A 27,760-nucleotide genomic window follows, 5' to 3' on the forward strand; every position below is an offset into this window, starting at 1 on the left:
TGGCGTTAATGGAAGACTAATTAAAAAGTAAGTAAACAACTGTCACATAGATATCGCCGCTTTATTTCATGTCAAAATCAAACTCGAAATGGCCTGAAAACATGATGACTGCGGGGGGTTTTAGTGAGCAATCAGCGTGGTGAAATTAAAGGTACATCTTTGTCTGTGAGTGACTGACCAGTGTGTAGCTTGATGACTGCTGAAAATAAATCGACTATTAAAAAGAAAAGCTGAATATTACTTTATAAATAATATATATTGTTTAAATTGTTACTGCTTTTAGTTTTTATTTTGGAATAAATGTAAAAATGCGTAAAAACACTAACTTGATGAAATTTATACTTGGGTTTAATAAACAGAACATTACATAGTGTAAAAATACAATACAGAATTGTATTTGGTCTCTCTTTTTATGTAATGTTAACTTAAAATTGTGTAACAGGAACATAAATGAGGACGTTGCCTCCTCATTTTAAAACACCAACGCACACCACTGCTTTTGACCCATCTATATCTCATACCATTAAGCAACAGTTATGATTAGAAGATAAAGAAAAGAGCACAAGATATTGTAACGGTCAATCATTGTTTAATTATGGCACTTATGGCATTTTTTTTCTTCATTTCTTTCTTTTATTTAATTTTTTTTATAAATATCGCAATATTTATACCTTTACACTATGTCTGCATTTTTTTTTTTTTTTTTTTTTTTTAGTTTTGTTTCAGATTAAAATGTACAGTGACTGAAAAGAGACACTTAGTTGTGTCATTACCATGACATAGTAAGTCATGGGAAAGGTCATGGTGCACCAAACTGAAAAGAGCACAGGACAAAAAAAAAGTACACTGAAGGAATGGCATCTATTAAGAAGGTCACATGTGACTTCCTCTAGAATCAGGTAACTGTAAACTTTGTGACATGACAGTCAGCTCATTTTGTTTTTTTATGTCGTTTCAATATCTAAGGTGTTTGTATGCATATTAATGTATTTCTAGAGAGGTTTTCCATGTAAGAGGTCGGTCCTCATGTACCATGTGTCATGTACCATGACTTGGCTCATTACCAGATGGGCAGGTGTTCGACCCTAAAGCTGAACCTGTGTTTGGACTGCTAGAAGTGAAGTGCCCAAATATAAGAAGCTATGTAGACTGCGCCTACCGTAGGGTCCAAACAGTCACACACATACTATTGACAGATACAGGCCCAACTAATCATTACTGGTTTAGAATGGTGTGATTTTGGTGTCTATGCTGAAAACAATACTTAAAGATGCATTTACTAGATGAGTAAAATGACAAGATATTTCTGAAAATATAGTGAGTTTTTGCTTAAAACAAGCAAAATTAACTGCCAATGGGGTACGATAAATAATCTTAATTCAAATGGAAAATAGATTATTTTTCTGATTATGATTATTTATCATTATTTAATGATGGCGTCGATTTGTCACAATAACATATAAAATTAAATCATGACCAACCACTGCAAAGATCCATCAATTACCAATCACAATCAGTGACTTAATGCATCATTGCATCCTCATCATCATTATATAACTGGGCCACTTCATGGATATGTTGATATATGGATATGTTCCTTGCTATGTGTCACATTGTATTAAGTATGTTTGAAATGTGGAAAGCGCTAAAGAAAACTATGTATATCTTTAGGACTGTAGGAGAAATAATGGCTGTCAGTTAGGCCTAAGGTGGTCCAGCGCCAAATTTCCTGATGCATTAGTGCTACAAGTTCCTATGCAGTGGGTCTCTAGAGTTTGAACAATGGAATAAAAATGATCTGGGAGATGGACAATATTGACACTTTATAGCTCATATAATTTTATTTAGGTGATAATGATGGAGAGATGTTTTTACAAAGACTAATGCACCATTCTCTATTATTTCAGGTGGACTCAGCCACAGAAAGTTGAGACCTCACTGAAGACATCCTGAGCTGTCGGTATCTTGGTATTGTCAGCGTGGAGAAGGATGAAATAACTCAGTATGTTGAAATGGTTAATAAACATCCATTTGAGTGAGTTTTTTCCAGAATTAAACTGATTTTTCTTTCTCCAGGGCTATTACCCTTCATGCAACTCTGAAGCTGATCCCTGTGCTGCAGGAGATAGGAAAGGGTTTGGGGCTTTATGGCCTTGGTGATCTGACAAAACACCCAGTCAGTAACTGTTTGTTTCAGGAACAGAAACAGAGGTAAGTGACAGAAGTTACCCAGCTTTAAAGGAATAGGTAAAGGCAATGGTATTACTTCCTAATTTGACTTTAGCAATCAAAATTAATGTACGTTTATTCACTTTGACCAAGCTTTCACTAGTGGCCCACTCTGATAATTTAACAGTTACACAGCTACATAGAGGGCAAGGTTGTTTAGAAAGAGGAACAGTTAATCTATTGGCTGTAAAGACTGTCAGATGTATGACATACATTAAAGCTTTATATTACAGTCCTACTCGTATAATTAATTGTTTTTAGCAAAAGAGTGAGAGAAAAGAGTTGTCTCTTGAGACACTCTTGTCTCTTTCACAATGTAATAATAAAAATATTATTATTATAAATGTGTGTGTGTGTGCGTGTGTGTGTGTGCGTTGACTTCTGACTATAGGAAGTGGTTTTTATAAAAGTGAAAGAGATTACAGAGCTGCTGGTAAAGTCAACAGTTTCAGAGGAGGAAATGGAAAGATCTACAAATATTATTTGAGGTGAGTGTTTCATCATTCTTTAGTTGTTTTTTTATGTATGAGTGTCGACTTATGATGTGTCATTGGTCACTTCGAGATTCTGAGACTTTAATGCTGTGCTGAAGTCATTTTGATGATTAATTTATTTCAACCTCTTTATGTCGTGATCAAACATGATCGAGTATGTCTTTGGAAGTGAATCACAGAAGGCTGCACATTCTGATATTGTTGTCACATTGTGTGAAATCACTGTGTTTCTCATTAGATTGTGTTTATTAGTGAACCTGTGATTTCTCAAACAGTATTTCTTAACATGCAGACTCCAGAATATGCCTTAGAATATGCTTTAATCACAGCCAGAGGACCTCATATCAATCACAGAGAATCCCACCAGGAAAAGTAATACAACAGTTTATATAGGATAGGAGCATGGCAAAGCATTCTACAATATGACTGGTTCTTCATATGTCAAATCCTCATGTTTCTAGTTAAAGCAAGATCTGCCCAAATCATGTTTTTATTAGTTCGTTGGTTACTCAATATCATCGCGCTATTATATTTAGATGGTTGTCTAGCTGTCCCTAAGTTTAATTTCCCCCTTTTCTTATATTTGGACGTGATTAGGCCCAAAGTTTGAGGACATTTAGGTTTCAAAAGCATATAAATGTTATTCCTGCAAGGAAAAAGAATGTTAGTTATGATTAATTAAAAAATTCCATCACATTACGTAATGCCATTACATTACAACAGAAAACATGGAAAGCTGGGAATTTCCATCAATGGTAGGGAAGCGTTGTCTCAAATGATGGAAAATTCTGTCAGTGGTGGGAAAGAGTTAATAATATTTAATAAAATAATATAATCATTTGTTTATATACAGTGGTAAATTATGTTTTTTGTGCAAACAAAGCACTTAGGTTGCTTCATAAAATTGTGCTGTGTTGACAACCCTATCACACTCGTGGTGTTCCCGGTCAAAAATGACCGGTTTGCAAAAAATTGCTTATAAATCTCTTGTTATACTACTTTATCACCAAATATTGGATTAAATCTTTTTGTCAGCTTGTTTTCTTTCAATTAGGACAGAGTTTATATTTATTTCTGAAACTAGGGTGACCACCATCAAATAAACCAAATGTGGGACGATTACTAAGTTTGTGTGGGACAATGTGGGACATGATACCAACACTAAAACATAACCTGAAACTCTTATATAATGTATATCTAACTTAATAAAACACTTGTATTCTGCCTTTAGCTGATAAAAATACTTTAATGTTTTTTTAGTCCCTTCCAGAAAACACCATTACATCACAATGTAACATAACATGTCATTTAAATTCAACATAACTGAGCCCAAAGGCAGCAGGAATCATGCAGATAAGTATTTTTGAAACAGTTCTGACCAAGTCCAACAAAATAATAATGAACAAATAAAATATAAAACAGCATGCAATTAGTTAATTGACAGTCTTTATATATATAAAAAGGTATCCACTTCTTTCGGTCCTATCCCAGTCTTTACTAAAAGAACATTTTCTCTTTTTTTGTTGCCATTATGCCGCCTTGTAAAATTTTAATTTACCAAATTATCCATTTGTTTTCTGACAGGGAACACATACGAATCACCGCTCCACATTTTGATTGACAGCCGTCACAACCTACTAGTGACCGTGTTTACTCCTTTCTTTTCAACCATTGGATAGGATTTAAAAAACGGCTGTTGTATTTGTGTAAGGCGGGATGTTACTTCTGACGAAGTGGTGTTAAGTATAGAAAAACAAAAAGAATAAATAAAATGCTTTCTTAAAAAGGCAATAGAACACATGCACGTTTTCTTAACGTGATAATTAAAAACCAACAGACTAATGAAAATGCGGGACATTTTCTCAATATGCAACGTGCGGTACAAAGGGTGAAAATGCAGTGCGGTACAACGCAAAGTGGGATGGGGTAGTCACCCTATTTGACACTGATCAATCGCAGGCCTTATTTATCTGAGGTTATGTACCTCAGTTTTTAAGTGAAAAAAAAAGTGTTATTTGTGGATAATTTTGTCAATTTTACATTAAAAAATTGCACTGTGTATCACACTAGTGTGCTTTAATGTTTAAACAGGAAATTTGTTTTGAAATGGTTTTATTTTGATTTATTTATTACAAAATAGCACAAAGTCACACTTGTGGTGTTCCCGGTCACAAATTACTGGCCTGCAGAAAAATAACTTCACTTGTTACACTATTTTATTAGCAAATATTGGATTCAATCTTTTTGTCAACTTGTTTTCTTTAAATTAGGACAGGTTTTGTATTTATTTTTGAAACTGATTGATCATAGGCCTCATTGAAATGAGCCTCACTGATTTGAGGATAAAGTTCATCTCTGTGTTTACTTTGTGCCATTTTGTAATAAATAAAAACCAAAATAAAAACATTTCAAAACAATTATCCTGCTTAAACATTAAAGCACACTAGTGTGATAAACAGTGCACATTTTTAAAATATTTTTTGTAAAATTGACAAAATTAGCCACTAATAACGCTTTTTCACTCAAAAACTGAGGTACATAAGCTGAGGTACATAAACAGATAAATAAGGCCTCTGATCAATCAGTTCCAAAAAGAAATATAAAACCTGTCCCAGTTGAAAGAAAACAAATTGACAAAAAGATGGAATCCAATATTTAGTGATAATGTAGCATAATGTAGCATAAATTTCTAAGCAATTTTTTGTATGGCGGTCATTTTTACTGGGAACACCACAAGTGTTACAAAAATTATCAAAATAAATTTGGGAAGTTGTTAGACTCTGGGTGAGTAAAGTCAGTAAATTTTAGTCCAATGTGATCACATTAACTAGCATTTTTGGGTACGGGAAAATCCTCAAAAAGTGGTAGTTGTGTAGCTGCCAATGGAGGGACAGAAAGCTCTCAGATTTCATCAAAAATATCTTCATTTGTGTTCCGAAGATGAATGAAAGTCATTCGGGTTTGGAACGACATGAGGGTGAGTAATTAATGACAGAATTTTCATTTTTGAGTGAACTAACCCTTGAAGTCCAATGCAGCTGCAGAATCACACAGACACAGATTTAGTTACTCATTTGTCCACTAGAGGTCAATGATGTTGTCAATGATGTTGTTGATGTGACAACAATGTACCTAGTACAGGCAATGGTTACTTACTGCTCATCTTTCAAAAGAAACAGAAAGAAGAGAGATTATTAATGAAATAGACAACTCTACTACTACAACATCTACTACAACACTCCAGCTTCTACCTTATTATTGTCATGAGCCTTCCTTATTGCCACCTCCAGACTAACTTCCATGCAATCCATAGTAATCGCCCCTTAATAAAAATACTCTGGTGTTGGGAAAATAACCTCTTTTTCTCAATAAAATACACCAAACATTGACATTACAATTCACTTTATAAGTTTGCACAGGTTGGAGGTCAATGCTATAGGCTTTTAACTGCTTGATTTAGATTGATCTTTTTCTGGCTTAGGGTCAATATAGGGTCATTATCATGTTTGTTGACCTGCTGTTTTCAGTGTTGTAGTACTAGTGTGGTAATGGACGTTTTCTTCTTGTCCAGCAGAAGCGAGTCAGTGACAGAAGATGACGTCAGAGCACCTTCTGGACACACTGGATGCTTTAGACAGAGAAAAACTGAAGAGGTTTAAATGGCACTTACAGCAAGATGCTCATGTTTCAGCTGCCGATCTAGAGAATGCAGATGCCATTGACACAGTGGATCTGATGATGGCATGTTGTGGACCAGAAAGAGCTGTGATGATCACAATGAACATCTTGAGAAAAATGAGACAAAACCAACTAGCTGAAGAGTTAGAGAATGAAACCAAAGGTAACAACAGCTGCAAGTGTCAGTTACTGGATGAATTCAACATGACATGACAAATGAGTACATGCAAGATTTTAACACACCCTTTGAATTATCAACCCAGAATGACTGTCACCATCTACAGGTTTTAGTTTGTTGTGCATTAATTGAAAGTGAACACACAAAAGCATTTTACAGATTCTACAGCTGTTAGGAACCTGAAGTTCAAAACATCCAGTTGACACACGTTGCTATGAAGCACTTAACATTTATCTGTAACTTGTTTATTTTTTAAAACTTGCATCTGGTATGGTCTGTATTTAGTTGGAATTGGACAATATTTTTTTTAAAGCAAGTATCACTTAAGTTTTGTTCAAAGATAAAGCCACACCTGTTGCTTAAATCAAAGATGGCAGCTAGTCTTGTGGAATCCAGTTAATGGGTTCATTGATAATATTACTAACAGAAGCAGAAGAATAAAAATTCATTAGTGTTTTTAATATTATTATTATTATATGGTGTTCTTTAAAGCGTGTATACTGACCCATGATAAGTTGCAATGCATTTAAATGTGTGTAAAAATAATAAATCAATATCTCTTTCAGTTCACAAAGCTCCAGACCAGATGAGCAACAGTGCTCAGACTGGAGTCAGTGTTGATGTGAAAGCTGAAACAGGTGCAAGTGTAAATGCTCCTGTATTGACTGGAAACACCATGACAGGACCAGTAATCATTTATGGCTCAAATACTGCAGGAAATGGTACATTTTCATTACTATGACAAGACACACTACTAATAATGTGATCTTAATGGGGCACACATGATTTAGCACCATTTTAATGCTATGGAATAATATCTTGCTTAATATTTATCTTCTGTTTATTCCTTGCATTCTGTATGCATCTTTTCTTTCTCCTCACAGATCAACACACATGCTCAGAGACAGCAGAGAAACACACAGAAAAACAAGGTAAATCAACAGATACAACAGTGTTTTACAGCCATATATTTTAATATTTAGTAATGCCTGAGATACTACACTACTCCAATTTCTCATGGTAAGGAAATCCTAATAAAAAAAATATATTAAAACACCCAATATAACTGTTACGAAGGTGTAAAAGAGCAGGCAGTGAAGCAGATCTAAACGCAGGATTACTTACATAAAACATGGAGAAACACTAGGAACAATGACACCCGAGGAAACACCACATATAACACCTACAGCGACTAACGAAACACAAGTGAAATACAAGTACTATATATACACACAAGGTTTTCAAATTCACACAGATTCATGAAAATGACAAAAAAAAGGCAGTATTACTCATGCTAGGCCAGTAATTGCCAATGTGTCACTTTGTAAAGAAACACATGTGCCTACAGACTGAACACGCAATATGCATGCATGTGACATCACCGTTTTCACAAACTCACGTTTTTGTAGTTTACATGGAGACGATAACAATATCGCTTTCAAAAACATGCAACCCCAAAACACTGTTGTCGTGTAAATTGACAGCCAAAATGCATACATTTTTCCCTTTTAGTTTTAAATGCCAAGTTTACACTACAGGACTTTAAACGTCGGCAGATCGCTGTGCTGTTCAGACTACATGACTTGCTGTGGAGTCTTGAAGTCGTTGTGGTGTTCACACAATGTGACACTACATAAATGATCAGCAACAGGAGGTTACACACTACACGAGGTGACAACAACTGTCACCAAATGACTTATTTGAAAATGATAAAATTGGGAAGAAATTAGATTAAATTTTGAATTCAATTTAATTAAAATTAAATGAACCCTTTCACACACAAGTTTAAAATATTCTGGCTGACCTCCCAGAGGTAAGGCCACTATTAGAATGTTTCCTTTATTGTTTCCATGATGACACATCATGATTGTCACATGACACACCGCTGCCACACTGTATGACAGATGTATCGCTTTTCTCACCATGTCATCAACTATCTGATATTCCGATTGTCATATATTTACAAGTGAGTGTTTTGTCATGTAAAAACCTACATCATGATCCTGATCTTAATCTATAACACAAGATGGGCGCTGCCTTGTTTGTTCAGAGAGTCCTGTCAGTCGGATTTATAGGCTACAGCAGGTGAATCAATCCATTTGTACCAAAATACATGTGGCTGGTGAACTAGGAGAAGAATAGAGTGAGCTTTATAGTTACTTACACAATGTGCATCTGATATGAATAAACGTCGGCAAATTATAGGCTATTTGAATGGATTGTTATTGCTTCTTCCATAGACATCAGCGTATATTTCATTGGCTGTTTTCCCCCGATCACAGCCCGACCTGTCGGCGAGCTTGTTAACTTGCAAATCGGGCTTAAAATCCTGTAGTGTAAACTTGCATTAGATGGCAATCAACTGCAAATAAAATACACCTTTAAATGGAACTAATTAACACTGATCTATCTGAATGTGAGAGGTTTAGCTTTATTTAGAGTTACTGATGTTGTTTCACTTCATTCATCAAGTGTTACATTTGGTTGGGTACTTGGACTTTGCTTAATATTGAATTTAATATCTTCCTTATTGTACAGCAGTGTTACTAAAAGCACCTACCTTGTTTATACCAAGGAAAAGTGTATAAAAAATATGATTATGCCACTTTTAGCATTGAGATGAATGCTAAAAATTGGGTTGATTAATTGTTGCCATCCTAACTGTAATAAGTGAATGCAAAGATTATAGTGCTGAATCTATGATCATTGTAACAATACAATTTGTTATAATATAGTGGAACTACAATGGCGAAATACTGTTGTATTAAGGTGAGCAGATACTGCCTCTGAAGAATTTGTAGACATTTTGCCAGATTTTTAGTGTACAACCTGAACTCCGGAAATGTTGGGACATTTTTTAAATTTGAATAAAATGAAAACTAAAAGACTTTCAAACCACGAGCCAATATTTTATTCACAGTAGAACATAGATAACATAAATGTTTAAAGGGAGAAATGTTACACTTTTATCCACTAAATGAGCTCATTTCAAATTTGATGAGACCTGTAGCAGGCCTCAAAAAAGTTGGCACGGGGCCAACAAATGGCTGAAAAAGCAAGAAACTGAAAATATTCAGCTGGGAGAATATCTAGCAACTAATTAAGTTAATTGATATCAGCTCTGTAACATGATTAGCTATAAAAGGGATGTCTTAGAGAGGCAGAGTCTCTCAGAAGTAAAGATGGGCAGAGGCTCTCCAATCTGTGAAAGAGTGCGTAAAAAGATTGTGGAATACTTTAAAAACAATGGTCCTCAACGTCAAATTGCAAAGGCTTTGCAAATCTCATCATCCACAGTGCATAACATCAACAAAAGATTTAGAGAAACTGGAGAAATCTCTGCGTAAGGGACAAGGCCAAAGACCTTTATTGGATGCTTGTGGTCTTATGGCCCTCAGACGACACTGCATCCGTCATTGGCATGATTGTGTCAATGACATTACTAAATGAGCCCAGGAATACTTCCAGAAACCACTGTCCGTAAACACAATCTGCTGTGCCATCTGCAGATACCAACTAAATCCCTATCATGCAAAAATGAAGCCATATGTGAACAGGGTCCAGAAGCGCCATTGTGTCCTGTGGGCCAAGGCTAATTTAAAATGGACTGTTTCAAAGTGGAAAAGTGTTCTATGGTCAGACGAGTCCAATTTGACATTCTTGTTGGAAATCATGGACACTGTGTCCTCTGGGCTAAAGAGCTCTACTTAAATAGAGTTTTAATATCAAATTAAAAATATACCAACAAATAAATTAAAAGAGATATACGTCATAAATGATGTATGCGAATACAGCACGTGAGCTTCGTAACGCCCACATCCAGAAAACACACATTCCCACTCCCACCTAAACACAGAGATGTTAGTCCCGTCTGAGTCGGTACATGAAATCATAGACATCGGGTGAAAATAATTGAAACTCAAACTACGTTTGTAAAACTAGTCTGAATAGGGCTTAAGTGTCTCAAATTTTACATAAAAGATGTTTAGCATGTTTGCATTACAGTGATCTTTTTAATCACAACAGCTGCATTTTAAAATGAAAGCAGACATCTTAACCTTATCTAATTTTATATCAATCTTTCTTTAGCAATACACAAATGTTCTCTGAAAACACTTCAATTGCAATTGCTGAAAGAGAATTAAAATAACAGAAGTCAAGGGTCAAGTGCACAGCTAAATCATCAATGATCCAGCTAAAGCTAAACCTGTTAATTCTCAGTGAGAACTTCTGGTATGACAGAACTAAAGTCAAACTGATTTGTAATAAGTGAATATGGTAATGCTGTTTTTGGAGTTGTTAAATCATCCTCTGCTGAGATCTTAAAACTGTTTACCTCAAGCTCTTTTCACCTTCCTCTTTCGCCGCTTCCTCTTTTTTTCAGCACAAAAACTACAACTGCTAAAGTGTGTTTCATCATGGTCTTTTAGTTTACCACTAGCACATGCTGATGACGTTTTATTCTTCTATAGAAACTTGCATCTTAGCCTACAATTCAATAGGTATCATCATCGTACACTCTACATGCTTGTCGTACCTAAGTTTAAAAAATCCATGTCGCACAGTGTGATTTGTAATGATCTTATAGGATTGCTAAAATCGTGCAATGTATCCCGGGCTTAAGACTGTGGCTGGTACTCAGTTGTATTTCTGCTCATCTCTTCTCTTTCTTTGTGTTTTTGTTGCTTCTCTTTCCTTCAGTGATTCTGCTTGTTAACAGCAGGTGTTAATCATTAATGCTCAATCATCACTTAATTAATCAATTATCTCATTAACCCCCTGGGGTCTGAGGATTTTTGGGGCCCTGGAGAAGTTTTGACATGCCCTGACATTTGTGCTTTTTTCAGCTGTTCATAAACATATTAATGACAAAAGTGTCATTACACTGTATATAGCACAAACTAGGCTACAATAATATGTGAGGAACATGTATGTACATGTTTGTGTTTTTGAAGGAATAACGTTTATGCGTGGTTATTGAAAAAACAAAAAACTTAAGTCACTGAAATAAGGCCAAAAAAATATATTAAATCTGTGTTCACAAGACTTCTGGGTATTGGAGGTTGTAGACTAGAGTTTTTGCTTCAAAATGATGTAAAAATTATCCTGCCTACTCGTTCATATAAAACAATAGAGAGAGATTTAAATTTTCTAAGAAATTTTTTGTCAAGACACACAGTATGCATGGAGGCGTGAATCTTCATGAATAATGCCATGATTCACACCTGAGAAGACAAAAGATTTGCATAATGAGCTCTTTCAGTCAGGTAGGCTGTGAAAAAACCCTCTGTGATCATGCTGATAAGAGGATCAATGTCCACTCTTGACAAAAATGTGAAGAAAATTTTGTATAGGCCTATGTTAAATTACAGTACCAGTCAAAAGATTGGATACATTTTTTAAAAAGAAGTCTCTAACCAAATAATGGTTTTCTATTTTAATATACTTTAAAATATAATGTATTTTTGTGATACAAAGCGTCTGAACATTCCTACCTCTATGGCATTTCATATAGGCTAATATATTTGTTATATTATATAGCCTAAATGTTAATGTGCAGTTGACAAACTATACATCATTAAAAAGATCTAAGACTCAAGCTTCACATTTTGACTCTTAAAATCTTATATTGACCGTAATTTCTTAATATGCTTGAAAGCATGCACATTTGGAGAAATATTGATGGATTCTCATATGTTTATGTCAATTTTCCATACAGAGGAGTAATATTTATTCATTATTTATTGTCATCACTGTGAGCGCTGGATACTGTGTTTTCAATTCATACTTGCAGCCGGAGGGCGCTCTGTGCACCTTTAGTCAACAAATATCTCAGTAAAAGAAGAGGCATATCATGTGACATTCCAGGAACTAACAGAGGCTTCCAGAGATCGCTATAACATGCAGATAAACACTTTTAAAGATAATAAATACACGATTGCGATGATGTATACATGTATTGCCTCAGAATTTGCATCTGAATAGCGCTCGCTCCGTGGGCGTGGCCGTATTAGCGGATAATGAGCTGAATCACGGGCGTCTGACACGTGTCTCTTTTCATTCAGATTACATAAACAGAGAATTTTTGTTTTCGATTTGACTTACATGATTTAAAACCTGACATTTCAACGTTTCTTTAGACATAAGTCTAATTTTTTTGTGATTAGTATTTACTAAGTTACAGTTCACTTTCTGAGAACTATCAGATTGGACTTCCTTCAGAGGGAGACGAGATCACGCATCATGTTAGTTTTCTTTATTTTACAAAAAGCACATCATTTTGTTTTTACTCTGAGTGTACACATAATAGAAGATATTTCACAGATTAAAATAGTGTATAACTCTTAATTGTATGTGCAACATTGACAGAGTATACTGATAAGAAAAAAGCACGGTGGTATCGCCGGCGCGACCAGCCGACCCCTGAGTGTTAACTGCAATTGCTTCAGTGTTACTTTTTAGCACTCTGTAGATTAGGCCCATATAGACATAGAATAGTGTTCATTCAACACTGAGGATTTTGCTGTGTATCATGTTGAGTTTTTAATAAAAAAAATTAAGTTTTAGAAACATCATACTAACCTTCAAATAATGTTCTATTATCTGTCTGTCTGTGTAAAAATCTGTGTAAAAGAGCTTTTCTCTAAAAATGGTCTGATAACATGTGAAGGTGCCGTTATCTCTTCCTAAAGCCCGGGATACACTGCACGATTTTTGGCTGTCCCAGACGAAAGATTGCCATCGTGAAACAATCGTGGCAATTTCTGTGATCGTGGCTCTGAATCGGTGGTCCTATGTCAGACAGTGAGAGACGTTCAAAGACAGCCGTTTTCCCAGTCTTGCGACCAAAGATAGCCTACGATCATTTTCTGACCGTGTCAGAAATTCAGCATGATCATCGCACAGTGTGTTTGCCGCTACGACCTACGTCTAATGAGCAGCCAATAAAAATGCGACATGAAATCAAAGCAACATGGTGCTAAAACTTAAAACTGCTTACCTCAAGCTCTTTTCCCTTCTTTCGCCGCTACCTTTTTATTTTCAGCACACATAAAAACTACAACTGCCAAAGTGTGATTCAACATGGTGTTTTGTTTACCACTAGCGTATGCTGATGACGTTTCATTCTTCTATAGAAACTTGAATCTTAGCCTACGAGTCAATAGTCATCATCGTACAGTCTACATGCATGTCGTACCCAAGTTTAGTAGATCCATGTCGCACAGTGTGATTTGTAATGACCTTATAGGATTGCTGAAATCGTACAGTGTATCCCGGGCTTTACAGGAAGCTCAAATGACTTTGAAATTTTGGTTTGCAGGACAGTGCTGCTTTTAGCAGTATGAATTTAATCTGTTTTCCTGCACCAGTTAAATATTGTTGTCAATTTATTTTTTTAAATGCTATTTCCTTATTTATGTTGATTTTTTTTTTTAATTACAGAAATTTTAAGGCTGCAAAAATTCTTGGAAACTCACAAAACCAACATGAAGAAGAAAGCAGAACATATTTTTGAGGGCAAGAAAGAAAATAAAGCACATCTCAAGGATATTTACACAGAACTCTTCATCACAGAGGGAGATATTGAAGACGTCAATCAGGAACATGAGATTCTGAAGATTGATGATGCTTTCAAGAACAAAAAAACACAGGACAAACCAATAAAATGCAATGATATGTTCCGTTTATTGAGGGAAAACAGTGAGAAGAACATTGTGCTGACCAAGGGCATCGCTGGCATTGGAAAAACTGTTTCTGTGTACAAGTTCATCCTGGACTGGGCAGAAGGAAAAGACAATCAAGACATACACTGTGTGTTCCTGCTTCCATTTCGAGAGATTAACATGCTGAAAAACAGAGAGGTCAATCTCAATGAGTTTCTACAGGTATTTTATCCAGAACTAAAGGAATTGGAAAAATCAAAGTTATATGCTAAACGTAGTCTGTTTATATTTGATGGACTTGATGAGAGTCGACTTCCTATTAACTTTAAAAGTGGAATTCTGGCGAGTTTTGAGGAAAGATCATCTGTAGATGTGCTGTTTACAAATCTGGTTAAGGGGACACTGCTTCCCTCAGCTCTTGTCTGGGTGACCTCACGACCAGCAGCAGCCAATCAGATTCATCCTCAGTATGTAGGTTTGTTCACAGAGGTGCGAGGATTCAGTGATGAACAGAAGGAGGAGTACTTCAGAAAGAGAATAAAAGATGAGACTCAGGCCTCCAGAATCATCTCATACATTAAGACATCTCGTAGTCTGTACATCATGTGCCACATTCCTGTGTTCTGCTGGATCACGGCCAAAGTACTCCAAAATATTCTCATCAAGAACAATGCAGAGAACATCAGCACAACACTCACCGAAATGTACATTCACTTCCTGCTGATACAGATGAACATGAAGAACCAGAAGTACAATGAACAAGAAGAAAGACGACGTACAAAGCTCTTACATTCAAATAGAGAAATGATTCTGAAGTTAGCCAAGCTAGCGTTTGAACAGCTGAAGAGAGAATGCATTGTGTTCTATGAGAAAGATCTGGAAGAATGTGGTATTGATGTGAATGTAGTCACTGAGTTCACAGGAATGCTCGCTGAGATCTTTATGTTGGAAGATGGACTTCATGAAACAAAGGTCTTCTGCTTTGTGCATCTGAGTGTTCAAGAGTTCCTCGCTGCAGTGCATGTGTTCCTCTGTTACCTGAACAAGAACATGCAGGAGCTTCAGTTTTTCTTTGATAAAACCAAAGAAAATATTACATTGCAGGAGCTACTGCAGAAGGCTGTTGATAAAGCTATGAAGAGTCAGAGAGGACATCTGGACCTGTTCCTGCGGTTTCTGATGGGAATTTCACTGAAATCCAGTCAAAACTTGCTCCAAGGCCTGATCACACACACTGAAGACTCCACAGAGAGCATCACAAAAACAACTGAATATATTAAAAGAGTACAAGATGGGCACTTTATCTCAGATGAAACTTCAGTCAACCTATTTTACTGCTTACTTGAGCTCAAGGACCATTCTTTATATGAGCAAATCCAGAGATACCTCAGTTCAGATGCACATCCAGGAAGAGAACTCTCATCTTCAATGTGCACAGTGCTGACCCATGTACTGCTGATGTCAGAAAAGGTGCTAGATGAGTTCAACCCAAAGAGGTTCACGTCATCTTCAAACTACACAAGACTTGTTTCTGCTGTGAGACGCTGCAGAAAAGCCCTGTGAGTAATTTCACTCACTGCGGTTTAGTCAAAGGTTTTGTTCTACATCACTTAACAATTGGATGTCAAAATTCTATGTGAAATATCTTGTTGTCTTGATTATGAAAGGTACAATGTTTTATTGCAGAAACGCTGAACATAAGAATATAATCTGCATAAACATTCTGTTTTGGCAGATTTAACGGCTGTGATCTCTCTGATCGGCACTGTGAAAGTTTGTCTTCAGCTCTACAATCATCAAACTCTTATCTGAGAGAGATGGACCTGAGTAACAATCACCTGAAGGATTCTGGGGTCAGGCTACTTTCTACTGGACTGAGAAGTTCACACTGTCAACTGAACATACTGAGGTTTGACTTTAACATTTAATTATTCACTCTGTTCAGTGTTCATATGTAAATGAATAGGTGACTAGCAGATATTTCCCCCTGTCTATATTGTAGTAAGAATGGTTCAGTGATGTTTTCTTGAGGGACACAAGACAGACAGTGCCTCTCATTCATTAACGATTGCCACATCAGCAACTAATAAAGAATCTATCTGATTCATAGAGGAATTGCTATTAATTAAATGAGTCATCATGAATTAATTCTTTATTGTCATTGTGTTTCCCTGTGACCTAGTTTTCCTAAGTTGTCTGATTAGTCATTATGTTCACCTGTTGTCTTCTTAGTTCTGTTTGTTTGCTCCATGTATTTATACCCTCTGTTCTCCCTCATTCTCTGTTCTCGTTGTGTTAAGTTTGACATCCCTGTCTGTTCTCCTGAGCTTGTCATTAAAGACATTTTTGTCAGGGTTCTGCCACTTCGGTCTGTGTATTCTTTGTTTTGTTACAGAGCTCTGACACTATCGTCTTGTCTTTGTGTGAGCGTGTGGTTTCAAGCATGCTTGAGCCGTGCGTTCTTGTGGGTTGCGTGTGGTGTTCGGAAGTCTGTTTTGTGTCAGGATAAGGACATTCATGCTCCATGTGTTCGTCTTCCTTCCTGAGCACATTGAACATTCGCTCGTTCTCATGCGCTCTGTCTTGTTGTGTTTCGAGTTTGCTCAGACCGTACACTCTTCTGTCCACATGTTGTGTTGTGTAGCATGTGGATTTTTGTTTATCTTTTGTAAGTACATTTTATTTTATTATACTTGTGCCTTCCTTTTGTTGATAATAAAGTAAGAGGCTCTACAAGTTAGCGATATCTCACCAGACCATCTCCCTACAGTATACATTTTAATTGATTGAAAAGTCCACTGTTGGGAGTGTTTTCATACTGCCAAGGTAAAAGTCCTTGACTGCTGCCCTGAACAAAGAGGAGGGCAAGTGATCACCTAATGTTCTCATAACCACACTTTAAGTGACAAGTGATCCAAAAATCACAACGTCAGCAGTGGTGTGAGAACCAATCACTACATTTCTGTGCACAAAAACCCAAAGTGCGCACACAGAGCCGTGTCTCAGACAGTGCTAGAACACATAATTGAGTTCTCCTTTGTGTCTTCTTGAGTCTGATATAAACAGATGTCTTTGACTTCAGAAAAGATTGAAGTTGTCAATAAAGTTCAGTTCTCTCATGTTGCATGGTTTTTGCAGCCGAGTGCATTGAAATCCTTCTTAAGGAGTTCAGACTGCTCTTTCCGAATATCATTCTTTCCCACATGAATAATAATCTGTACTTGTATCTGTAGTCTTGTACTTCTTCAGAATGTTTTGAAGCTCCCTGTTTACATCAGAAACTTTTGCTTGAGGAAAGCAGCATGTAGTTGTAGCCCTGATGCTAATGTTTCTGATTATGGAGTCACCCATTATCAGAGTGCTGGACTTGGCTGCGCTATGAGAAGAATGCCACTGTCAGCTTGCCTGTTAGCTGGAATGATTCCTCTTTCCTTCAGTGATTCTGCGTGTTAACAGCAAGTGTTATCACTAATGCTCAATCATCACTTAATTATATAATTAACTTCAACATTGCTCTGGTGACACTGACCAGTGTGCATTTAACCCTCTGGGGTCTGAGGATTTTCGGGGCCCTGGAGAAGTTTTGACATGCCCTGACATTTGTGCTTTTTTCAGTTGTTCATAAACATATTAATGGAAAAAGTGTCATTACACTGTATTCTGCACGAACTAGGCTACCATAATATGTGAGGAACATGTATGTACATGTTTGTGTTTTTGAAGGAATAACATTTATGCGTGGTTATTGAAAAAACAAAAAACTTAAGTCACTGAAATAAAGCCAAAAAATATATATTAAATCTGTGTTCACAAGACTTCTGGGTATTGGAGGTTGTAGACTAGAGTTTTTGCTTCAAAATGATGTAAAAATTATCCTTAATACTCATTCATTTATAACAATATATTGATTTAGTTTTTGAAAGACACTTTTTGTCAAGAAACACAGTATGCGTGGAGGCGTGAATCATCATGAATAATGGGTGATTTACACCTGAGAAGACAAAAGAATCGCATAAAGAACCTCTAATAAGCTGCATATTAATGAGGCCTTTCAGTCAGGTAGGCTGTGAAAAAACCCTCTGTGATCATGTCTCAAGCTCATCATGGTGTATATCAAACATACAGAAAAAACAGCAATACTGTGAAATATTACAATTTAAAATAATGGTATTCTATTATATACTTTAAAATATAATGTATTTCTGTGATGCAAAGCGTCTGAACATTCATGTTACCTCTATGGCATTTCATATAGTCTTTTAGCTTAAAAGCATGCACATTTGGAGAAATATTGATGGATTCTCATATGTTTATGTCAATTTTCTATACAGAGGAGTAATATTTATTCAATATTTATTGTCATCACTGTGAGCGCTGGATACTGTGTTTTCAATTCATACTTGCAGCCGGAGGGCGCTCTGTGCACATTTAGTCCACAAATTACTCTAAAGAAGAACAGGCCATTAAGGAACTAACGGCATGTCTTCCAGAGATCGCTAACCATGGCTTTAACATCCAGATAAACACTTTTCAAGACAATAAATGCACGATTGAGATGATATATACATGTATTGCCTCAGAATTTGCGTCTGAATAGCGCTCGCTCCGTGGGCGTGGGCGCATTAGCGGATAATGAGCTGAATCACGGGCGTCTGACATGTCTCTCTTTTCATACAGATTACATAAACACAGAATTTTTGTTTTCGGTTTGACTTACACGATTTAAAACCTGACATTTCAACGTTTTTTTAGACATAAGTCTCATTTTTGTGTCATTAGTATTCACTAAGTTACAGTTCATTTTCTGAGAACTATCAGATTAAACTTCGTTCAGAGGGAGACGAGAGATCACGCATCATGTTAGTTTTCTTTATTTTGCAAAAAGCACATAATTTTGTTTTTACTCTGTGTACACAAATAAAAGAAGATATTCCACAAATTTTAATGGTGTATAACTCTTAATTATATGTGCAACATTGACAGAGTATTTTGAGTCTCTTTCACACTTGTAAGAAAAAAACCGAGGTGGTATCGCCGGCGTGACCGCCGACCCGAGGGAGTTAACACTGGCGATTTTGCTGTATGTGCTTTAGATTATACCTGATAAACATTAATAACACTATTTGTTTTGTTCTTTATACAGGCTATGTGTGTGTAATCTCACTGGTCAGTCCTGTGAAAGTTTGTCTTCAGCTCTACAGTCCTCAAACTCCACCTTGAGAGAGCTGGATTTGAGTAACAATGACCTGCAGGATTCTGGAGTGAAGCTTCTTTCAGATGGTCTGAAGAGTTCTAAGCTGGAAATACTGAGGTTTGAGTTTCAAATAGTTAGATTTTTTTTGCATAAAGTTAATTACTAAAAATTACACTAAGATTTATTCTGTTTCCAATTACTTTGTTTTCTTGCTTAGATTTTCCACATGTAATCTTACTGCTCAGTCTTGTGAGAGTTTGTCATCAGTTTTACAATCCTCAAACTCCTGTCTGAGAGAGCTGGACCTGACTAACAATGACCTGCATGATTCAGGAGTGAAGCTTCTTTCTGATGGACTGAATAGTCCAAACTGTCAGCTGGAGATTCTGAGGTAGAGGGTTTTACAGAAATGAATTAATAAAATGCTATCATGATAAATGACTGGTAAATTTTATCAACAAATGTGGCATCTGCTCTCAATGGAAAGCCAGAACAAGAAAACATTTTGACATTTAAAATGAAGAAAATATTTGAAAAATTGAAATAAAGTGCCTAACAAGTGTTTATAATAAAGTATTTATTGGGTTGGCAATAGATTTGCTCCTCTCTGATTAGTTGCTGCCAACTGTCCGTTGGCCTAATTAGTTACCCTGTGTCTCATCAGGTTGCCGTTGACGGCAACATTGCCCAGCAACATTGCTCAAAAAGTTGCCTCGTGTATCATCACCTTGAGAAGTATGATCCATGTGAACTGCATATTTTTCTCCCTTTCTTTTTCTAAAACGCGACAAACGCCAGTCTCCCTTTTCTGCAGAACGCGATATATCCACTCAGCTAATCACAGCGCACCATTCCACGCACTGTAAACAGTAATGGCGGCGCTCTGAATACACCCGGCATCCTAGTTTTCCTTATCTGCTTTGTACTTTGTAATCAACAAAAACAGAAAAATTAATAATTTTGACGGTATCGATGAACCTGTGGTGGTTTCTGTGGTGGGGAAGAAACGTAAGCCATCGAAATCTAATCATTTACGTGAGGAGATTAAGAAGATGAGGCACTCGAGTCGGGAGGAGGGAAAATGCCGGCTGTTGCTCGTTCCACGACAACATCAAACTTCCGTCATGGTCCCCAAAACTGAATCATGGACAGTTTTTAAAAGCTGTTTTTAATACCAATGTACTCGGCAAATGTGTTTATTTTAACCGTGCGGTGACACGGAGACATAATTAATTTACAACATTAACAAGATGACTTGTTGAATTAATTTAAAAATTTTGCACTGGGTTACAGATTTAATTTCTTGTGCCTATGAGGTGCACGGCCAGGATTATATATGTGAATCAGAGAGATGTTAATTGTGAGGTTTTATGTAGATTTTTTTTTTTTTTAATTTGCCATTGTTTCATGATCAATTGTATGCTTATGAGCTATGGTGAGCCAGAACCAGTGATTCAGTTAAGATAAGAGCCTTCTGCTGAAGTTCAACCAAGACCTGATTGCTTGGAAGGAATTTTCTCAATTATTGCTAAGCTGCTATTCCCTACGCATACACTACCTGGGTAGAGGTTGAGAAAAAAAGGCCTTAACATTATACATTCATTCTACACTTACACATACAACTTAGAAATGAACCAGGAGGACTTTTACATTTGATTTTCTTTATTTGGTTTCTTTGATTTATTATACACAACCTGGAATCACCAGGATTTAACCATTTCTATTTTAATGGGATTACTGGCTAAATGTATAAATGTATATACACTGGCTTCCAGTCCATGTGTATATTGATTTTAAAACTCTGGTTCTAACATACAAAGCAGTTCATGGGACCGCTCCTTCATATCATCGTGAGCTGATTATTCCTTATTACACCATTTTCCATCTCTTCGTTCAGCTGGCTCTTTTGATCTACATCAGCCTGTCCGTCGATTACAATGTAGGGGACAAAGACCATTTTCTTTCACTCACCTAAGATTATGGAATGAATTGCCTATATCAAATAGGTATGCCCTGACACCCAAATGCCTTGTGTAGGTGGGGCTAGCAACAGAGGATTCTTATTAGCTAGTGAGATTTTGATTGACAGTTTCTTTATTTTTTATTTATATTTATATAGCACCTTTCAAAACAGTTACAAAGTGCTTTACAATAAAAACACAAAATAAAAAGCCAAATAAAATACAGAATTGACAATATAATAATAATAATAATAATAATAATAATAATAAAACATAATTACTATACATTCTATCAGATTAAGAAAAAGCCATAAAATAAAAGTGAGTCTTAAGGAGAGACTTAAAAGAGGATACTGTGCTTGCCTGTCTGAGATCCTCAGGCAGGGAGTTTCACAGCTGAGGGGCACGGACAGCAAAGGCGCGGTCACCTTCAGTGACAAGGTAAAACAGAGTAAAGAGCATTACAATAGTCATGTCTTGAGGAAATAAAAGCATGAATAACCTTCTCTAAATCTGCAAAAGAAAAAAATTACTTGATCTTTTTTAGCTGTCTCAATTGCACGTAAAAGGACTGCACCACTTTAGTCACCTGAGCATCTAAGGACAGTTCTGAATCAAAAATGACACCTAGGTTGCGGGCCTCTTTTCGAACATTATTTGACAATCACCCAGACTATAGGAGAGATTGTCAATGTTACTAGTACTGGGGCAGCATGGGGTAATTATAAGCACATCTGATTTGGAGTCAATTAACTGCAAAACATTTTAAGACATTCAGTTTTTAATCTTGGTGAAGCCGGATATGATGCAGGATGTATCTGTAGTACCAGGCTGTATTGGGACATACAATTTCCTTGTGTATGTGGGGCTAGCAGCAGACAATTCTTATTGGCTAGGGAGTTTTTGAGTTTCTTGACCTGGAAGTGAAGATTTCAGTGTTGTGTTTACAAGTGTGACTGAGAATCAATTTCATTTTAGTAAGATGAAGTTTTGTTTTTAAATCTTATATTCTTTCTTCTTACACTATTTTGTCGACATAAGATTTCAGGAGCAGTATTGTCTGTGTAAGATCAAATGCCTTATTTACTGCATTTAAACAAATGTATAATGTTCAATGATTTTGTGGAATATTTGTTTCTCCTGATAGTGGTGAATGAGCACAAAATGATCTTTTATGAAATGACAGTGAGATAAATTAAAAATGGCACTTCAGGTTTCGACCGCTGGTGTCTAGTGCCAATATAGAATGAATTATTCCTGTTCTTTAATTAAGTATAAATGTTTCTGTTGACTTCACTTTTGTTTCTTTTGTGAAACTACAGAGAATAACAGCTACCTCACAGATTGACTAATGTGATGTGGACTGTTGCTATGTGTGTTTGTAGATTGTCTGGCTGTATGGTGACAGAGGAAGGCTGTGGTTATGTGTCTTCAGCTCTGAGTTCAAACCCCACATACCTGAGAGAGCTGGATCTAAGCTACAATCACCCAGGAGATTCAGGAGTCAAGCTACTCTCTGATACACTCAACCATCCAAACTACAGACTGGACAAACTCAAGTATGTTGAACTTTTTATGTTTTATTATTTTAAATCCTCAGTGTCTCTGTGTGTGTAATATACAGTCAAACCAAAAATTATTTAGACGTTTTTGATATTTTTGATATATTTTTTACTAGTGGGTGCAGGACACTATAGTTCATTTATGTAAGTGGGACTCTGTATTGCCAGATACTTGATATTCATTGACTTGGATCTGATCAGAGACAAGAACAACTTGATTAAGTCATCCCTACTCCATTCCCAAGCATAAAACACAGTGTGCATCTTCCTTTGAAATATAGCAGGGTGGCACGCTTTCTGGCTTGCCATTTTACTAACTGACTACTTCAACACAGAGAAAACAAACAATATGACAAACAATTCACACATATGGCTTCACTTTACTAGAATGTTTTAACATGTTGTTAGCATGTTTTAGAATATTGATAGTATGTTTAAAGCATGTTTTATTAATCATTTGAAGCCAAAATTGTCATTGACCATATATTTTGATTAATTGCCTTAACTGCTGTGTGTGTGTGTTTACTGACTGTGACTCTGTGTGTATTATAGCATGGATCATGGAGGAGAGTTCAGGATTACAGCAGGTCCACGAAAATGTACGTCTACAAACAAACACACAGACACACCTTTAGTGATTGTTGCTGAGTTATAAATGTCTCTGTTCTTGTGTTCAGATGCCTGTTTTTTCACACTGGATCCAAGCACAGCAAACACTGAACTCATTCTGTCTGAGGGGAACAGAAAGGTGACACGTGTGCTAGATAGGCTGTATATTCATCAAGCAGTGAGATTTTTTGGTTATCAGGTGTTGTGTAGAGAAAGTGTGTGTGGACGATGTTACTGGGAGCTTGAGTCGAGTGGAAGTGTGTCTATATCAGTGTCATATAAGAGCAACAGCAGGAAGGGATGGGGTGATGAGTGTCTGTTTGGATCTAATGATCAGTCCTGGAGTTTGTTCTGCTCTATCTTCGGTTACTCATTCAGGCACAATACGATAGTGACTGAACTTCCTGTAAAGCCCATCAGCAGTAGAATAGGAGTGTATGATGAGGATGATTTAGAGTCCATGATCAGCAGTAGAATAGGAGTGTATGTGGATCACAGTGCAGGAACTCTGTCCTTCTACAGCGTCTCTGGAGACACAATGAGCCTCATCCACACACTCCAGACCACATTCACTCAACCGCTCTATCCTGGGTTTGAGGTTTTTCCTTTATCATCAGTGAAACTGTGTTGATGAATCAGAATAGACTATAGAGAGATTCTACCCATAATGCTTTGAGCTCATGATGAATCAGTAACAGTGAGATTATATAGAGTCTTTTATTTTCTCTTCATTACATTAATACTACAGCTGAACTTCTGTCAGTGTACTAATATATCTTTTTCATTTAAAAAGTTGTATTTGTTCTCATTAGTTCATGCAGTATGAACTAACAACTATTGTGTGTGTACAATCCATTATGGTTAATGTTTTAAAATATTGCTGGTTGTGCAGTATGATATCTTGTACATTTATGAATTCAAAACGTTATGTAGATATCAGTCCTATCAATATAGCTCCTATCTAATAAAATAAAATTAGGTGAAAATTAGTTTTTCGGTGTGAATGAACAGACATTTGTATTTGATAGCTGAAGCAGGAATAGCTGAAAGATGTCTGAGATGTTTTGACAATGTTTAAAGTAACTTGGATTTGAGACACAGAGACAAACTGTGCAACCAACTCCTGAGCAGATAAGAACATCATTCACAAACACAGTGCTCTATTGACAAAAAAAATATAAAATAATGTAAATTGTTTGCCATTTTCACATGTACACCATACCTTTGCATATTATTTTCTCTCTGTCTTACCAAATAGGTTTATCTTTAATAATACTAATGCGTTCATTTCATATAAGTTGTTGGAATATTCAGGGTCTTCATTCTTCAATATTTGGTTCTAAATGCAAAGACCCTGATTTTCTGAAAAATATCAAAGATGCTGATATCATCATTCTCACTGAAACCTGGTGTAAAAATGATGTGTTTACCTACTGTCCCTCAGGCTACTATGAAGTAATTGTGCCCTCAGTTAAATTAAGTACAGTCCATCGTGGACGAGACTCGGGAGTAATTCTGGTGTGGTACAGGGAGGATCTGGCCAAACACATTTCTGTTATTACAGTTGGAAAATTTCATTGTTGGTTAAAACTAAACCAAATTGCCATTTCAACTACCGATACATATCTCTGTGCTATCTACATTCCCCCAGCAGAATCCCCTTACTATGATGAGGAATATCTGAACAACCTCCACACAGAAATCAGCCGTTTCCAGGCCCAGGGCAATGTGCTGCTGTGTGGAGACTTCAATGCAAGAACAGGATTTGAATATGAATATGTCTTTGGCCAAAACCCATTGAGTCTCACAAAAAAATCTCCCACCAAGAAACAACCTTGACCAAACTGTAAGTAAAAACTGTAGAGAGTTAGTGCAGCTCTGCCGAGCCTCGGGCCTGTACATACTTAACGGCAGGATCAGAGGGGACTCTTTAGGGAGGTTCACGTGTTTTTCAGGTCTTGGAGCTAGTGTAGTTGACTATGCCATCACTGACATCCCTTCCTCCTTCAGTGCATTTACTGTCAAACAGCAAACTCCACTCTCTGACCATAACCAAACTAACATTTACATCAAAACACATCACACACCAGAACAAAACAGGCTGAAAACCTGCAAAATATATCAGGTCCAGGAGAGATACAGATGGGCTCCAGACAGCCCAGACAAATTTATCCAAGCCCTCAATTCGGAAGAACTAATAATGTAATAAATACATTAATTAATAAGAAATTTGAAACAACTAAAGATGGTGTTAAAAAAGCAGCACATAGAAGCGAATTGAAAAAGAAAGGCAAAAAATATACAAAAAATACAGCAAAAGATGAAAAATGGTTTGACTCAGACTGCTAAATATTAAGGAAACAACTTTGAAAATGATCATATCTGAAACATAACGAACCAAACAACACAGACATCAGAACTGAATACTGTTCAAAACTAAAACAATACAAAGACACAATTAGAGTGAAAAAGAAACCCCATCTGACCAAAAATTTACAGGAAATTGAAAATTCAATAAACCATAATCAGTTCTGGGATATGTGGAATAATCTGAGCACAACAAAACCACAAGACCTACCAATACAAGATGGAGAAATCTGGACAAAACATTTTGAAAACTTATATAAAGAAATCCCACCAAAACAACTCAATGACAATTATAATCTGATCAACCAAAATCTACAAACTTATGAAGACACAATTAAAAATAATCAAAATCCACTTGACTTCCCAATTACACATGAAGAACTGACAACAAACTCAAAAGCCAAAAATGTAAGAAATCTTGTGGTCCTGACAGCATGCTAGGTGAAATGCTGAAACAAAGCCCACCTGAGCTGCAGACAGCTGTGCTCAAATTATTCAACATTGTACTTAATTCAGGCTGTTTTCCTGACATCTGGAACCAAGGACTTATTACCCCAATTCATAAGAGTGGGAATAAATTGGACCCTAATAATTTCAGAGGTATTTGTGTGAGCAGTAATCTGGGGAAGTTATTTAGCAGTAGAATTGTAAACTTCCTTACCGAACACAATGTCCTGAGTCCGAGTCAGATTGGCTTCCTTCCAAATCACAGAACAACTGAGCACATTTACACCCTACACATCCTAATCAATGAACATGTAAAACACACCGAAAATGGAAAAATATTTGCATGCTTTGTTGATTTCAAAAAAGCATTTGATTCTATTTGGCACAACGGATTACATTATAAAGTGCTGTTACAAAGTGGTGTAGGGTTTGACATTATAAATTATACATCAAATTCTGGATGCATCTAAAATCAAGTCCCACAGAATCGCTACATTTTAAAGCATTACAACCCCGAGAACTGAACCCCGAAAAAAGTCCCCTCAGTCAGCTGGTTCTGAAACTTACTAATCTGACTAACTCTACTAACACTAACCAGTCTCAGACCAGCACTGCTTCTCATCCAAACATCAGAATAAACCAAATTATCAAGCAATCTAAAAATACATATCTGGAACATTGGGAGCAGAAAACTAAAACACAAAGTAAATTACAATTCTATCGAACTCTAAAATCAAATTATGAATTAGAAGAATATCTCCAAAGTGTCAAAAACACAAAGCAGAGACGGATCCTGACCAAGTACAGGCTCAGTGAGCACAGTCTAGCCATCGAGACCGGCAGACACAGAAAGAGCTGGTTACCCAGAGAGCAAAGGGTGTGTGTTCACTGCAGGAGAGATCGAGACAGAGACGCACTTCCTCCTTCACTGCCACAAATACACACATATAAGAGATCACTTCACCAAATTCAGTAACTCAATAAAGAACTTTGCAGTCATGACTGAAATAGAACAAATAGAGTTAATACTAGGAGAGAGACAGACAGCAGCACTGGCTGCGAGATACGTGTGGATGTGCCACAGCCTGAGAGACAGCAGGTGAATGTGTGTATGTCTGAACTCAGTGTGTTTCCCTACTGTCCACCACAGTGACCCTCAGTACGTTTGTGTTTATGTTAAAACACTGTCGTATCAAATGTTCAGACATGTTCTAAGTTGTTACGCTGTTAATTTAAGTTTAAGTTGTTATAATATTTGATAGTGTTATAATATTTGATAATATTTTCTTCTATTATACAGATGTTTTTATGTATATATATGCTTTGGCAATATTTTATTATTTACAGTCATACTAATAAAGCGATTTTGAATTTGAA

At 36.4% G+C, this 27,760-nt stretch overlaps 1 protein-coding gene across 2 annotated transcripts; it reads left to right on the top strand.

Moving 5' to 3' along the window:
* The first annotated feature begins 1,060 nt into the window (after positions 1-1,060).
* On the top strand, positions 1,061-27,760 carry LOC127511055 (NACHT, LRR and PYD domains-containing protein 3-like). Of its 2 annotated transcripts, XM_051891405.1 has the most exons (13): positions 1,061-1,968; positions 2,077-2,211; positions 2,621-2,717; positions 6,298-6,564; positions 7,146-7,301; positions 7,464-7,511; positions 14,023-15,802; positions 15,979-16,152; positions 19,387-19,554; positions 19,655-19,828; positions 22,784-22,957; positions 23,513-23,559; positions 23,638-27,760. In XM_051891405.1, exons 4-13 carry the CDS (start codon positions 6,318-6,320, stop codon positions 24,198-24,200), a joined length of 3,531 nt encoding a protein of 1,176 aa, XP_051747365.1. In that variant the 5' UTR covers positions 1,061-1,968; positions 2,077-2,211; positions 2,621-2,717; positions 6,298-6,317; the 3' UTR covers positions 24,201-27,760. The 2 variants fall into 2 exon arrangements, with proteins under 2 accessions (XP_051747365.1, XP_051747366.1); XM_051891406.1 differs by having other exon boundaries at positions 1,061-2,211; positions 6,295-6,564.

This window comes from Ctenopharyngodon idella, chromosome 4 (assembly GCF_019924925.1).
Source record: "Ctenopharyngodon idella isolate HZGC_01 chromosome 4, HZGC01, whole genome shotgun sequence".
NCBI lineage: Eukaryota > Metazoa > Chordata > Actinopteri > Cypriniformes > Xenocyprididae > Ctenopharyngodon > Ctenopharyngodon idella.